General features: G+C 31.8%; 1 protein-coding gene across 1 annotated transcript in view; it reads right to left on the reverse strand.

Moving 5' to 3' along the window:
* The window catches only part of LOC123010940 (synapsin), a 54,902-nt gene that overhangs the window by 22,825 nt on the left and 17,194 nt on the right, over positions 1-14,883 (reverse strand). Inside the window, exons 3-5 of the mRNA XM_044408145.1 lie at positions 8,367-8,804; positions 5,352-5,462; positions 5,124-5,228 (exon numbers count right to left, since the gene is read on the reverse strand). Coding sequence (XP_044264080.1) covers positions 5,124-5,228; positions 5,352-5,462; positions 8,367-8,804 — 654 coding nt within the window. The remainder of the gene's footprint in view (positions 1-5,123; positions 5,229-5,351; positions 5,463-8,366; positions 8,805-14,883) is intronic.

Below are 14,883 nucleotides of genomic sequence, written 5' to 3' on the forward strand. Positions count from 1 at the left end.
TGAAACACATTGTATCTGGTGTAATGTTAGCGATGCAAGTTTATAAAATATGTATCTACTTATAATACATTCATTTCTGTTTTAGATCAGAATAGGCTATGGAAATTTGGCGACTGTAGCTGTATGACAATAAAATAGCTTACTCTAGCCTAAAACAAAAATGAATGCATTATAACAATTTGTTTCTTAGATCACGTTGATAATCATTGTTTGTGAAATGGAGTAAATTGAGCTATGAATCGAGTTACTTATCAGCTCGTCTGCACCTGTTGACCCATTCCTTTCTCATCGTTGATGAGACCATATTGTTGCCGATAGAAAAAGATAAAAAATGAGATTGTTACCCATTTGTTTTGGTTTTATTTGGCTGCTGTTACAACCATATACAGCATACCATCTACCAGGCATATAGTGACGATATATGCAGCACCTATTTAAATTTATTGGAATTACTTTAAATATACTAAAATTCGCATTATTTCGTACTACAATTTTCTTTTGTACGATCTTAATATGCTCTAATATCATTAAAACACCAAAAAACACGAAGCACAGCTGATGTAAACAAACAATGTGGGCCAGTTGTGACGTCACGCAATGTGGTGGGGATGATGAAATACGGTTAACATTGCAGCATAGGGCCTGAGCAATCCTCTATGTCTACCATCCTTGGGTATAGGGCACGCTCTCTCCAGTTGTTTCTCCCTCAACGACATCATGTCAGTTTTTTCTTTGCACATTTTGAATTTTGAATTCAAGGGAATTTATGACACTGTTAAATTTTGATGAATGACATATATAATTACTTTGAATCAAATTTAATAATCTAAATTTTTCAAACACAACAAAAGCCGAGTGTCTGTGAGAATGTATTTTGGGTTGCGTTTGAAAATCGGTTGGTGTCTTTGTTATAAATGACTCTCTCTGTATAATAAAGTTGGAAATTCTGACGCCTCATTTTTTATATTTAATGTTTACGTTAAAAATGAAAAATTTTTGTGATTATAAAAAAAAATTCACAAATTATTTGGACGTTTTTCTATCTACATACAGGCTGCGTCAGAACTCGCGCCCCAGAGAAAATTTTCAAGTAAGATAAGATACCAGGAACATGAAAAAATGTTTAAAAAATTCTATCTGTCAAAAAATTTTCACATTTATTTTTTGACATATAACATTTTTTTATGTCTATTTAATGATACTGATGATCTTGTATATGTTTTTTTACAATTATTTAGTAAAGGTACAAAAATTTTGCAAATGGAAGCCACAAAAAGCATTGAACAGAGTTACAATTTAGGACACAGCTTCCTTGTTTCCTTTTTTAATAGCCTATAGCAAAAAAACTTGTAAAATTATTTTCCCAGCAGAAATAAATAGAGTCAAAGTGCATTGATAATCTTCACTTATTACATTTATAATTTATAGACTTATCGAGAAAATATTATATTTTATTCGTTGTCTATTTTGTTTCACAAAAAACGATTTTAACGACTCTTCATTTATTTGTACGATTAAAAATTTATTTTAAAATTTTATCCCAGCAATAATAACATCACTAACAATAATATGTACAAAAAAAGTATAATAAGCGCGATTTAAAAAAAACGCACAATCACTGCTTAAATTACTCTCATAACTTCAAACCAAAATGTTGTACAGCGTGCGCCAGAACTCGCGCCCCAGAGAATGTCAAAAAATAAATGTCAATTTTTTTAAGCATTTTTATATCTTCCTGGTATCTTACTCTACTTGAAAATTTTCTCTGGGGCGCGAGTTCTGGCGCACCCCTGTATAGCTGCCTCTTTTTTGCAAGCATTGATTTTTTTTAATAGGAGGCAAATATTACAGTAAAACGGGATTAATCTTTTTAAATATTTTTTCCACTGTTATTATAATTATCTTGACTGTGGTCAAGTTGCAAACTAAAAGTAACAACAGTTCATTCATTATGTTTAATAGGAATGTTTGACTTAGCAAAGGCGCAATGTAAATATGCAAATTTGCACAACGCATATTAAAAGCAATTTAAAATTAAAAGTGCTGCCGGGACACCACGCTTCGTTTTGATCTGCCTATTTTTTTAAACAATTATTTTAAAGTTTTCAACTTCAATATAAAGGAAATCGAAAAATGAAATCATGTAACGACGGGTTGTAGGTTATTGGGTTGATTAATAATATACCATGAGGCAACGACGAGAGAATAACTGCTCACACGTGACAAACAAGTAATAGATTCTGTTAAAGTAAATTGTGAGTGATGTATTGTGATATACAGAGTGTTCCAGGCAGGCTTGGATATAAGAAATTATAATGAGAAATTAGTTTTTATTTTTTTCCGGCTGCAGGAGTAACAGAAATCAAAATCTGATTGAGCTTGTAGTGCTCGAAAATGGCTGTTTTATCGCCATTTTTGTCGATTTTCCAATTAATTCCATTTGGGAGAAAACGCCCTTCAAAAAATTGAAATTTGAATTTGCCGGTTTACCGTTGCTAAGAAACGAACTATATCTGTTGGTAACAATGACTTGATAGTTCGTTTCTTTGTAACGCTAATCCAAATTCAAATTTCGATTTTTTGAAGTCCGTTTTCGTCCAGTTAATTGGAGAATAGACAAAAATGTTGATAAGATAGCCTTTTTCGAGCACTACAGGCGCTCTCAATCAGATTTTGATTTCTATTACTCCTGCAGCCGGAAAAAAAATAAAAACTAATTTCCCATGTTAATTTCCTATATCCAAGCCTATCTAGGACACCCTCCTGTAGTAGTCTAAGTTCATATACATTCGTAATGTTACGTTGTACGTATATAGTGGAAAACGAAGAATGATTTGTTGATTTTATGTTCCTAGTGTAAACACAAATTCAATTAAAAAGTTACAGTTTGAATAGGTTGTTTTACCGGATTTGCATTTCAAAGTACTTGTTTGTAGTATCTGTAAATTAGATGGATAGATACGTGCAATGTAACATATTGTTGTGTTAATTTTTATTTTATGAAATTCGAACAAACAAACAAAAATTTTATAATGTAGTTAAAGTTTCGGATTGAAGGGTATGACCAAAAAGTACAATCATGGATTGTGTCTTTTTTGCTATTTATAAATAATATACTAAATACCTGACCCTGACACTGAAATTTATTTTAGGCAGGCTTCCGCAGCTGGCAACGGAGCCCAAAAAATAAAGGGATGGCCGATTTTTTTTAAATCTTTTTTTTAATCTTTAAGAAGATTTCAACACTAGTTCTTTTCTAATACCAAAAAATTTTTTTCACTGGTAAACTACTCGATTTTATGCCAGAAAACTTAGAGCAATATGTACACACAGGGTAAGTTTATTAGAAAGAAATTTTAAGAGATGAAAACATATGTCTGTTTTTAAACTGACTACATGTGAAACATCAAATAAAATCGTAAGCCGAATCCGAAAACGGCAAAATGAGCTAGAATTAGTCAAAAACTGTTAGTATTGTTTGAAAAAACTATTTTAATTGCTATAACCCAACTGGTGATATAAAAAAAGTAAAATTAGCGGCAAAACTTGGAAATTCTTTGCCGGCAGCTGGTACGGGCGCCGTTGCCAGAAGCGGGGGCACTGCCTTACTTTAATTGATTTATAGACTAAATTTATTTAATCATTTTATTTCAGATATTTGAAAAAGAGTCCCAGAAGGTTCACCACACTTATTTTCCGTCGTGCAATAATAGCGTCCCACATGCTTCGTACTCCCGATTTTGTTTGCTTATAGAATGCAAGCAATATCTTGACTGCGAATTGTTTGCCAAAGTTTTTTTTAACAAAATTAAATTAAAACTTCGCTTTTAATGCCGCTTATTTTAAACTTAAAATCTCTTTAAAAGTCTAGATTTTTGGCTACTATAAACTTAGAAGGTGTTACGAGATCTTCATGCATTGTAACGACAAGCCGTTTACATTTCTATCAATAAATCATTAAAGAATCGTTATTTTTTAGGAATTAGTTTGATTAAAATTATCATTGACTTAATTGTAATTTTGCAATATAGAACAGAAGAACTATCAATTATGATTGCTGATTGCAGTCGTCTTATATCTGATATGGAAAATTCCTAACAAATAAAACTGTCATCTCCAAGGTATGGATGATGAAGTTCTTAACAAATTCCTCTAAAATAGTTTTGTTTTATCACACTTTCGTCTAAGTATGCAGCTATTCGATTAAAAGTATAAAAATAGCTCGTTTTGTAATAGCAGTAAATGATTTAATGTGGTAATAAAGCTTTATTTATAAAAGAAAACAGGTCTGTCATTTTGCAGCGTAAGATCAAACAGTTCATTCATGACGCGATATTCGGCGCAAATGCATATTCTGAAAATATTTTAAGATATTACGTACATACACATAATTCTGACGTAACCTGTTCTAATCTGTCTAAACGTAAGTTGTTTTTCAAATATCTCTCAGGATTAATTTCATCCGATGGAATTACGAGTATTCCCACAAGTAGATTCATAGCCTATCATCGTAACAATAAACCGGCGTTTATTACCTACAATAAGAGATTTCTTACGTAATGAAACCTTGAACTCAGCAGTTAACACTTTTTCTAATTTTCAGTTATACTGGCGAGGGTGAAACGCTCTACGGTGATAAACTCACTAAAGGTGTACAAAGTTCGAATCCGGAAGACCTACAAGGGTTCAGACAAAGCCACAGTGGCACTCAAATCCGGACGTTTGTTGACCGCTGCTGACGAAGCAATGTGTGGAGTAAATTTAGAAGAAGGAAGAGTGTATGCGATTTCTGGTAATGTCGACAGTCTTAAAGCCCACATAAATCTGTGTGGTATGGCCATTGCGTGGAGGAATCTCACGAGAAGACAACGCAAAGGTCTTAAATCGGTTTATAAGAAAGGCTGTGATTGCCGCATCGAATACTGCGCGGGTAGGAAGTGCCACAAAACGCCCGATACGTGCCTTCTGACCAACATATTTTGTCATACGAAACAAGTAAAAATTATCAAGTTTTTTTTTTGCATAGCATTGTAAACCGATTTCTTTATAGGCCATCTGTCTTAGACAGAAAAGCAGAAAATGCATGTGGGGAAGAAACGACGATTTAAAGAAATGTCTCTTACCATTTCTCGGTGGTTTGGATAGAAGGTTTGTTCGATGAGTGGGAAGCTGTCTTTTCCAAGTCTTCTCTGGAGTTGGACTAAATGGCCAAAAACCCACGGTTTGTCCTAAACAAAGAGTTGTTGAGTGTTGTATTTTGTTATTTATTTTTAAATATTTTAAGTACAGTTTACTAAAAAACCGAATTGTTACTGTTTCCTATTTGACTGAATCAGACGGGTTTGACTTACCTGGAAGTTGTAAATTGAGTTTAAATTATTAATACTTGGGACGCCACCAAATTTTAGTGCCAATAACAATTTCTTGTAGTTTTCTCCTGCGTCCTTCAAGTTTTGTCGAACCTGAAAATTGGAATTTTATGTTATACGTCAAACGAAACTCAATTAAGGGCATGTGTCATTGTTTTATATGTACTAAGATTTTTTACTTAAACCTATTTTTGTACCTAAACTTTATTGTTAAGTATTGTAAAAGAGGTATTTTAATAACAAATCATGCCAGTTAAAAAATGTTTTTATTATTCCTTGTCTTCTTTCATCATGCTTCCACTGTTTCGACTAATTTAAAAAGGATATTAACACTGGTCGATGCTTTGAATTTATTTTCTCGCAATTGTCTTCCACCACGCGTAGCATACGTAGCATGAGTCGGCCCCAATATCATATGTAGCGAAAACTTGGATCTTAAATTTCACTAAAAAATATTAAAATAACAATTATCAAATTGTAATAACAGTCCTTGAGAGCTTTACCTAATTGTTCGACACTCAAAAATTAAACGGTTACATTTCGAAAATTCTGCTTGCAGACAAGCGCATGACGGCACTACAATAGCGCTGGGGAAGTGAGAGTAAATAAATCGATGACCGAATAGTAGATATTAATCATTAATACTAATTATTATTATTTATTGAGGTAATCGTCCTTTTTCAAATATTTCTTTAACTGGGGTAACTTAAAACGGCTGACAATTTTAAAGAAATATTTTTTCCCGGTCTAACAAGTGTATGAAAACAAAAAACGATAGTGGGATGCGGTTTTAAGAAAGTTGTTTTCTTTAAAAAGTGCCTTTAGAAATGTGTTATTAGTTTATTTCTAAACCTCTTAGTTTCAGAGATTTTCTAATGGACAACGGAAATCTAGCACCATGTACTAGAAAATCATCATAATTAACCTATGAGGTTCCAAAGGAAAAAGTGTTGACGAAAAACACAAATGACGGTAAAGACAAGAGAGTTGCAGTTATTTTCTTCAAAATTCTTTAGTCATTCATTAATTAAAAACGCGAGGCAATTAATGTAATTTTACCTCGATGACTGTAAATAATCACCAAGAAAAAGAAAGTGGTTCCATCATTTTAACTGGTTACAATACTCAATTTTTCGAAGGAACAGAACACACAATTTACAATAAAAAGGAAAGTAAATGGTCTTGGTTAACACAAAATTGCTGTAATGTTTACAAATGCAACCATGAAATATTTCGAATTAAATACAACATAGGAATAAAAACGATACGCTTTAAAGCATTTATAAAAAAGTTGTTTAAACAAATAATGGTTAAGTATTTATAATACATACAAGGTGAATAAAAACCAAGCGTGTTTTTTCTAATCATTTGTCCTCAAAAAATAATTAATAAAATTTAATAAAATTTTGTTTAGTTTTTGAGTTACGAGATTTTTTTGTCAAAATGGCAACTTACATTAAAAAAAATGAATTGAATTTGAATAAAATGTAGATGGTTGTAATCCTTATATCATAGCCTTTTTAGTTTTGCAGAACTCAAAAACAAAAGGAAATTTGGAAAAATTTTATTCTTGATAAAACGTTTATTTATTTTTATAGTACTTTATTATTCGTTAATTAGTTTAAAAAAATAAATATTATAAGCAAAAAACGTTTGGTTTTATAATTTTTATTCACCCGGTATATGAAAAGGTGACTTACGAAAATCTTTTAACACTATATTTTGCTTTGTTTTAATATGTTTTAAATAAATATCACAACAAAGAAATATTTTTTTTAATAACGTATTTTTGTAAGACACAATGGTTAACTTTATTAAAAATCACCGTATATTTTTTTAAAAAAGAAATTGTATCGAATATTAAAAACAAAACACAATTTATATTAAAACATTACAAGGCATTTTTTGTGTAATTTTTTTTTAATTACTTGCTTATACCTAGTTATAAAAACATAAAATATAAAACGAAAGATACAGGGTGTTTCACATAATTTTACGAGGCCTGCGCCTGTAAGATGCAGTCAATAATACCGATACGAACTCGATTACAAATTTTGAAAAATTGGATTTGTTTACTCTTTCAATAATTTCAACGTTTTTAGTTAGTTAGTGATTAAGATAAATAAACTACAATCATATTCATGCCGTCTCTTGATAGAACAAATGATAATTGTTTCTGAAAAACTGCAGTTTATGACTATTAATGAAACAGTGATTAGTTTGACAACTACTGTCATGGGTTTCCAAAAATTAAATAATTAAATGTGTATTTTTTATCCAGTCTTCTGTGACTTTTGTATATTTGGGTGCGTACATTAGGCGCAAGCTTCGTAAAGTTATCTGAAACACCCTGTATAACATACATATAAATGTGTTCTGTCAAAAAAAATTGTTACCTTTATTTTTTAACATTTAATATTTTTATGCCTATTTATTTACTGATGATCTTGTATACCGGGTATCCCAGGCAGGCTTGGATATAGGAAATTAACATGGAAAATTAGTTTTTTTCCGGCTGCAGGAGTAACAGAAATCAAAATCTGATTGATGAAGCTTGGAGTGCTTGAAGAGGTGATCTTATCGATATTTTTGTCGATTATCCAATTAACTATACATTTGGGGAAAAAGGAAATTTGAATTTACCGTGTTAGCGTTACTAAGGAACGAACTAACAAGTCATTGTTGCTAAAAGAGAATTTGTCAGGATTCAAATATCCAAATAATCGAGTCAGTTAACATCAATATGTTATTTTTTAGAATCATCACTAAAAATTGCATAAAGACTCATAAAAACTCAAACAGTGGAAGTTTTTAAAATTTTATTTAAAATTGGTACTTACTTCATTTAATAAAAAAAAACAGATAAAAATATTTTTTTTTACAAAGTAGGCACGAGAATCACCCTGAATAAACAAAAATACCGATTTGAAGACCATTAAAGCGAAAAAATAATGAAACAAACTTTGCAAAATATTTCAATAAATTTGGTGTACTTACTAGCAATAAATCTGGTCGGAATGATCTTCCCACTCTTGTTCCGCCTCTAAACACCGCCATCGACACATTAGCCCCCTCCGAATTGGCTGTTACTGTAATTTCCTTAAACTCCGCTTGCTCCACCCTAATGTCATAATCCCCAATCCTTTTCCCTCGGAAGTATTTCGACCAGTCTGTGTTCTGGTCATCGATGACGAGTAAAGTGAGATATCTTCCGGAGACCGAAGATGTTACTCTAGTCGCACTAGAGACGGCAGCTCCCAAAATTGAAGCCCCTTGATCTCGAGCTTGTCCTGTCAAAGACTGCACTCTTTGCAGAAGAGATTCCCGGGACTTCGCAGGACTGCTTGGGGCACTCGTCGTCTTGGAGCCTGGTCGAAGATTGAGCGACAAATCACCAACGGTCGATGTCTGAGATGGGGGCGGTGGTGGAGGAGCCTGAAATTTTTTCCGAACGTAAAAAGCATGCTACGACTAATTTATCTTGTTTTCAATCGCGTGGGTAGAGTCACGCGACGTTTTAAGGGTGGAACGCAAAAAAATCGAACACGATGTCAACGGATGGATAATTAAAAAGAAGTTTAAGGTATAAAGACCATTTTCAGGCAGGTTGTTTTGTCACGAAGTTGAGTATTTAACTGACGGCTGAAAAGTACATAAAATTAACGAGTACACCACCTTAATTAAATGTGACAGTAATAAATTATAAAGTTTTAACGTAGAGCTTTAAGAACTATGCTTTAAGTTAAAGAATAGAAATACAATATCAAGGTTCTGAAACTATGATTTATGTGCAAAAATGTTTCATACTCAGATGAGTATGTGATTAGATAAGCTAATATCTACATAACGCAAAAGAGGAGCAACATACTTGAGTTGTAATGTGTTTTCTTTTATTTACTATTTTACTTATTTAAACCGGGCGCCACCAACTTTTTCCTAAAAGTTGGAAAAGAACTGTTTGGAGATGTTCTCCAGGTTTACACTACATAAGAATGCCTTTCCGGCCAGCTTTTATACAGTGGAGAGGAAGGGGGAGGTTCGATTGAATTTACACACAGGTGATTGAAAAGAGAAATTTATTTAGTAACCATAACAACAGTAACAACAGATAAAATAACAAACTTTACAAAACAAAATCTAACTTGGACCTAGTGAACCCTAGCCCTTGGAGAAGACGTCCTCCGTGGGTGAATTTGAGGGGAGAAGTCCCGTCGGTTGCTTTTCCTGAAGAGGTCCAGGAAATTATCCCACCTGGAAACTGTCCCAGATGTTAAGCCCTTACCACGGAAGGGATCCCGTGGCCCGTGTTCAGAGGTGAACTCGGCTCCCAGAAACTGTCCTGAGGCAGGGGTGGTTTAACGACGGAAGAAGGTCCCGTCGACCGTATTCTTTGAAGATGTCCAAAGAGTACAATCCTTCAGAAGCCGTCCTGAAGTTATTCCACCAAGAGAGGTCCTGGTGATTTCGTCCGAAGATGTCCGGAAGGAGACTCAAGTGAATCTGCCGGTGTGGCGGCCCGKTCTCCTTTATATACGCTTTGAAGTCAACATTCCTATAGCAACAAAACAAACACTTTGTTTCCACTTTGGATCCATTTATCTGGGCGTACCTCTCATTGGTCTATTTTTGGCGGTTCTTTTAAATAAAACACTGACACATCATAACGTTTATTCAATGAATTTTTACACTTTATAACTGACTAATTGTTTGGAAAATATGCTACACATATTTCTAATACCAAACAAATACTAAATCTAAAATTTTATTACAGAGTTTATAATATGAGGAACTTAAAAATCTTAAAATGTTTATAAGTGACCTTTCTAAAATACATATAAACATTTATGAAAAATAAAATACGGTTTAAAAATTAATTCTTACAATTGTTACTTATTAAATTTTAATTTTAATGTTTTCTGTTTCACTTGATGAAGACTTTTTTACAACGTGTCCTAGCGAGTTGATAATAGTATATTATGTTATTAGGAGTGATAGCAGTTTACGTGGCGAAGCTGAACGTTCACTTTGCCTAACGGAGTGAGGCAAATGATTCAACTGAGCCACATAAACTCACTTTTACTCCAAATAACATTCTATTTTTATCCGCAAACGATTCAAATAGAGAGAAAAGAGCAACACAATAATTATCAAGTAAGTGAACAAAATAATCAGGACGTTTTGCAATGAAATCATAACAAACGTCACGTGTCTGTTTATGTATTTGTGTTGAGATTTTCGAAAGTGTTTTTTGATCTAACTAGTCAATGACTAAATGTCGAATGCTGATACTCTACACTGTACATTTCCAGAAAATTCTGAAGCAGCAAAAGAGATAAGAATAAGACAACAGAGGTACCCCATGTCTGAAAAATAAAACTTTTACTTGTGTCATTTAGTCGTAAAAGCGTCATTGTTTTGACGTTTGCGGATAAAGTCAATTATTTAGCTTCAAATGATACAATATTTAAAAAAGTGTATACAAAATTCATAGATAATATTGTATCTTTCTGGATTACCAAAAAATATTTTTATATACTGTGTGATTTTAAAGTAAGTGTAAATATTTTAACAGGTGATAGTAGAAATCAAAAGAAGTCAAAATAACTAAAGTTGGCTTATCAGAATGTTCATATTTAGTTTCTGAGTAACATTTGACGTAATGAAATTGAATGTTATCTTCAACAAAAATTTTTTTTTACCGTTTTATGATTTTTTATACAGGGTGTTGGAACAGAGAAAAATTTTAAGTAAGATAAGATACAAGGGACATTAAAAATGTTTAAAAAATTGTATCTGTCAAAAAATTTTGACATTTATTTTTGACATTTAACATTTTTTGTGTCTATTTAAGGATACTGATGATCTTGTATATGTTTTTTTTTATAATTATTTAGTAAAGGTACAAAAATTTTGTCAATAAAGGCCACAAATAACATTAAACAGAATTACAATTTTGGATACAGCTTCCTTGTTCCCTCTTTTAATAGCCTGTAGCAAAAAAACTTGGAAAATTATTTTTCCAACACAAATAAATAGTCAAAATGCAAAATTTAAACTCATGATTTCAATTTTTTTTTTATTTTTCTCTGGGGCGCCAGTTCTGGCTCACCCTGTATGTATGAGGACACTTTTCTATGTGCCTATTTTTGCTAATTTGAACCCATTTTTTTAAAACAATGTTATAGATTTTGAAAAGGTAACCTCAGAACCTTTGTTTACAATTTGAATTGGTGTAGATTAAATCTGAGCTTCAAATTTAAATTTATTTTACGAACAAAACCCTCTGTATCTCAAGAACTATAAAGATTCAGATAAGGCAAGTTTTGTTAATTACTATCACCAACTGAACAAAATAAAGTACATATTGTAGTTACTTATTTGCAGGATTATTTCTGTACACGCTCTTAAAATAAATATAAATATATAATATATAAAATATATAAAATAAATAATATATATATAGTTTTAAAAATAATTTTTAATTAGTCTTTTAATTAGTTTTTTTAATTAGTAATCTTCAGACAATTTTCTACTGTATTTCACTCAGCTGTGCAATTTGATAATATTTGAAAGGGTTTTTTTTTTCGTATAGTGATCGTGTTTGATTTCTTAAAAAAAAAATCTGGTGTGAACATCACACGACTTTCCTTATCCTACTTATTTGGAAAAAAAATTGCGTTAGTGCCAACTGCCGGATTACACGCGAAATAGATCATAGTTGTCGCGGGTTCGCGTCTGGTGTGCAGTTTTTAATTCGGTACCCAATGTTATTTTTATTTTATCACATTTTCCTGTTTAATAAGGTATATTTCATGATTCTAAATAATTTGTATCCCCATGAATGTTTTGTATCTTCAACCGCATAATTTTGCGGCTGCTTTACGGCCGACTTTTGGTCTTCGCGGCCGAACGGTGCTACCGATTTTTACCAATTGTTTCATACTGCGTCCCCTTCCTACAAGTAACTTACATACCAAATTTCAAGTTTGTAGCTTTTATCATTCTCGAGATATGTTGTTTACAGACAGACACACACACACACGACCCAATGGCCCAAACCAACCTTTTTGGTATCTTGAAGCTATAATTCGTTCAGAAATGTAAAAATCTGGGTAGGTCAAATTTCAGCCGATTACAATACTTTCGTTATAGGATAAGGAAAGTAAAAAATGCATACTTTGGTTAAAATCATTCATCATAAAAATTTTATTGCACTACTATAAATTTATTTAAAGTAAATGGAGACAGTAAATATCGTGGGCGTACAAGGAAAAACAATTAAGTCCAATTTTTAATAATTTTAATTAGCAAAATTATTATACCCATAAAGTCCATATTTGTTTGTGTTTTGACATGAAAAACTAACTAAGTTTATATATCTGTTGTTAATGTATTACTGTGCATAATAGTTGATAATTATAATAGTTTAAGTCAAGTTTAGAGTAAACACATACTTACAGCAAAAATACGTTTTTCCAAAAATACCTATATAATTGTGGACTTGAGTATGCTAATATTTTGTTTATAAGAATAATTTGTGTTATATTATTTTTGGGGGCTAATTTAAATTCTTTTACTTCTTTTGTGAAACTGGTAACTGATTTTCCTTGTACGCCTACGATATTTTCATTTGTTACTCACTTGTAAACGTCAATTATCCGATCTGTCTATTCACTTCGAAACTTCATCTTTACAAGTTACCTACTAGCAAAATTGACAGCAGTGCCAGTTATAGATTTTATTTGTTACTCATTTGTAAACGTCAATTTCCAATAACACAATATTAATCAAGAAAGTTTATGTTATCAAGACACTAACTAGTAAAACTGACAGTTAACTTGTAAAAGTTTTACAAGTTAGTTGCAATATGAATATTTGAAAATTAGAAAATTTTATCACATCGACAACATCCAAAAATCCAATATTGTTACAATTTTCGCAAGCAACCACTGGTCATCAGGAGCGTCCAAAGAAATCGTTCAACCTCTTCTTTATTTAATACCTTGGCCCTTTTTGGCGTATAACGCTTATTTTTTCGTTTAAGAAACGCTATTACCTTTTGAAATCTGCAAATGACAACTAAACGTTATATTATCTTATAATTTTTTAAGGAAAACAACCCTCCGAACTGGAGCATTTTCTTTAATTTCCAAGCAACTGTTGAGCATAGACCATTTTGCCCATAAAGTATTAGGACTGAATCTAGCGGATAGTTGATTCACGTAGACCAACAAAACATGTTCAGTTACCCCAATCACACTATTTTTGTTCTGCCACTTTTTGAAGTCGTATTCTCGCTCGTACCTTGAAACTCATTTTGCAGGTATAAACTTGAAGCTACACTGCTGGCTTCCTGAACAATTTCTTTTGGCACATTCATTTTCGCTTTCGCCAAAACAAATGAAATGAAAAATAAACGTACATGTTCAAGGTAACGCCATAGCTTACGACGTTTACGATAAATTATTGAGAATTTTTTTGTAATCGAAATTTAAATTTGTCTAACTTTTTTACAAATGAGAAACAAATAAAATATAAAACAATACACGCAAGGTAACGGGTTTTACTGGCTCAAGGAGGTAATATCCTCCATTCGCCAGTACAAACCCTCTTACCTTGCTTGTAATGTTATACAGGCTGTTCCGTCTAAACCCCACATTAAAAGTATTGGAAGTTCGAATAATCATATTTGTTTGAAAATTGGTACATAACCATAATGCATTAAGTCCTCCTAAATGAAAATATTTTCAAAATGGCGACACTTCCGGTTATACCAGAAGTCGATCTCAACTTTCTTATTTTAAATGGAAAGGTATATTTTTTGCTGCCTTTTTGGATTAATCGGGTTATTTTAAGGAAGTTTTCATCAGCTTTACTTATATATAAATTTAGCCGTTTTTGAAATATTTGGAGTTTTTTAAAATTTTTTGGATCTGCACCTTCCACTTTAAAAATCGGTAACTCTGCTATTTTTTAAAATTTTGAATTCGTTTTTTTGGCGTTTGAAAGAGAAAGTTTAGATCTTTCTTCCGGTGTTTTCAAATTATAAAAAAAAATTAACAAACCATAAAATTTTAAGGTTACTTTTGTAATAATTCAAATGCCCATAACTCAATTTTTCCAAATGAAATACCCCAATTTTTGGAAGAGAATTTAATTCTGCATCGTTCTGTATTCCCTATACCTAAATTTAATAATTTTTAAGGTATGGTGATTTTTTGTTAAGACTGCCGAAAATCTATACTAGCCACATCCGTTTTCGTATAGTTCGCCATGGAATTAAAAAATGTCAAAATTGTGTCTCAATAAACGTCGAGTGTGACTTATTATTTAACAAATAGTGCCAAAATATGGAGAGTCAAAGCTACTCAAACTTAGATTTAATTAATTTATTTTGTATTTATGGAGAGTGTAAAAAAAATATGATGTCGTTCATTAAACAAAAATAAATTTTTCTTACTTGTTAGCTTTAAATAATGATCGCATGGTAGAACCTATCAATAATAATTAAGTT

The sequence above is a fragment of the Tribolium madens genome, unplaced genomic scaffold, assembly GCF_015345945.1.
Source record: "Tribolium madens isolate multiple individuals breed KSU strain unplaced genomic scaffold, Tmad_KSU_1.1 Scaffold_19;HRSCAF=116;Tcas5.2_LG9, whole genome shotgun sequence".
NCBI lineage: Eukaryota > Metazoa > Arthropoda > Insecta > Coleoptera > Tenebrionidae > Tribolium > Tribolium madens.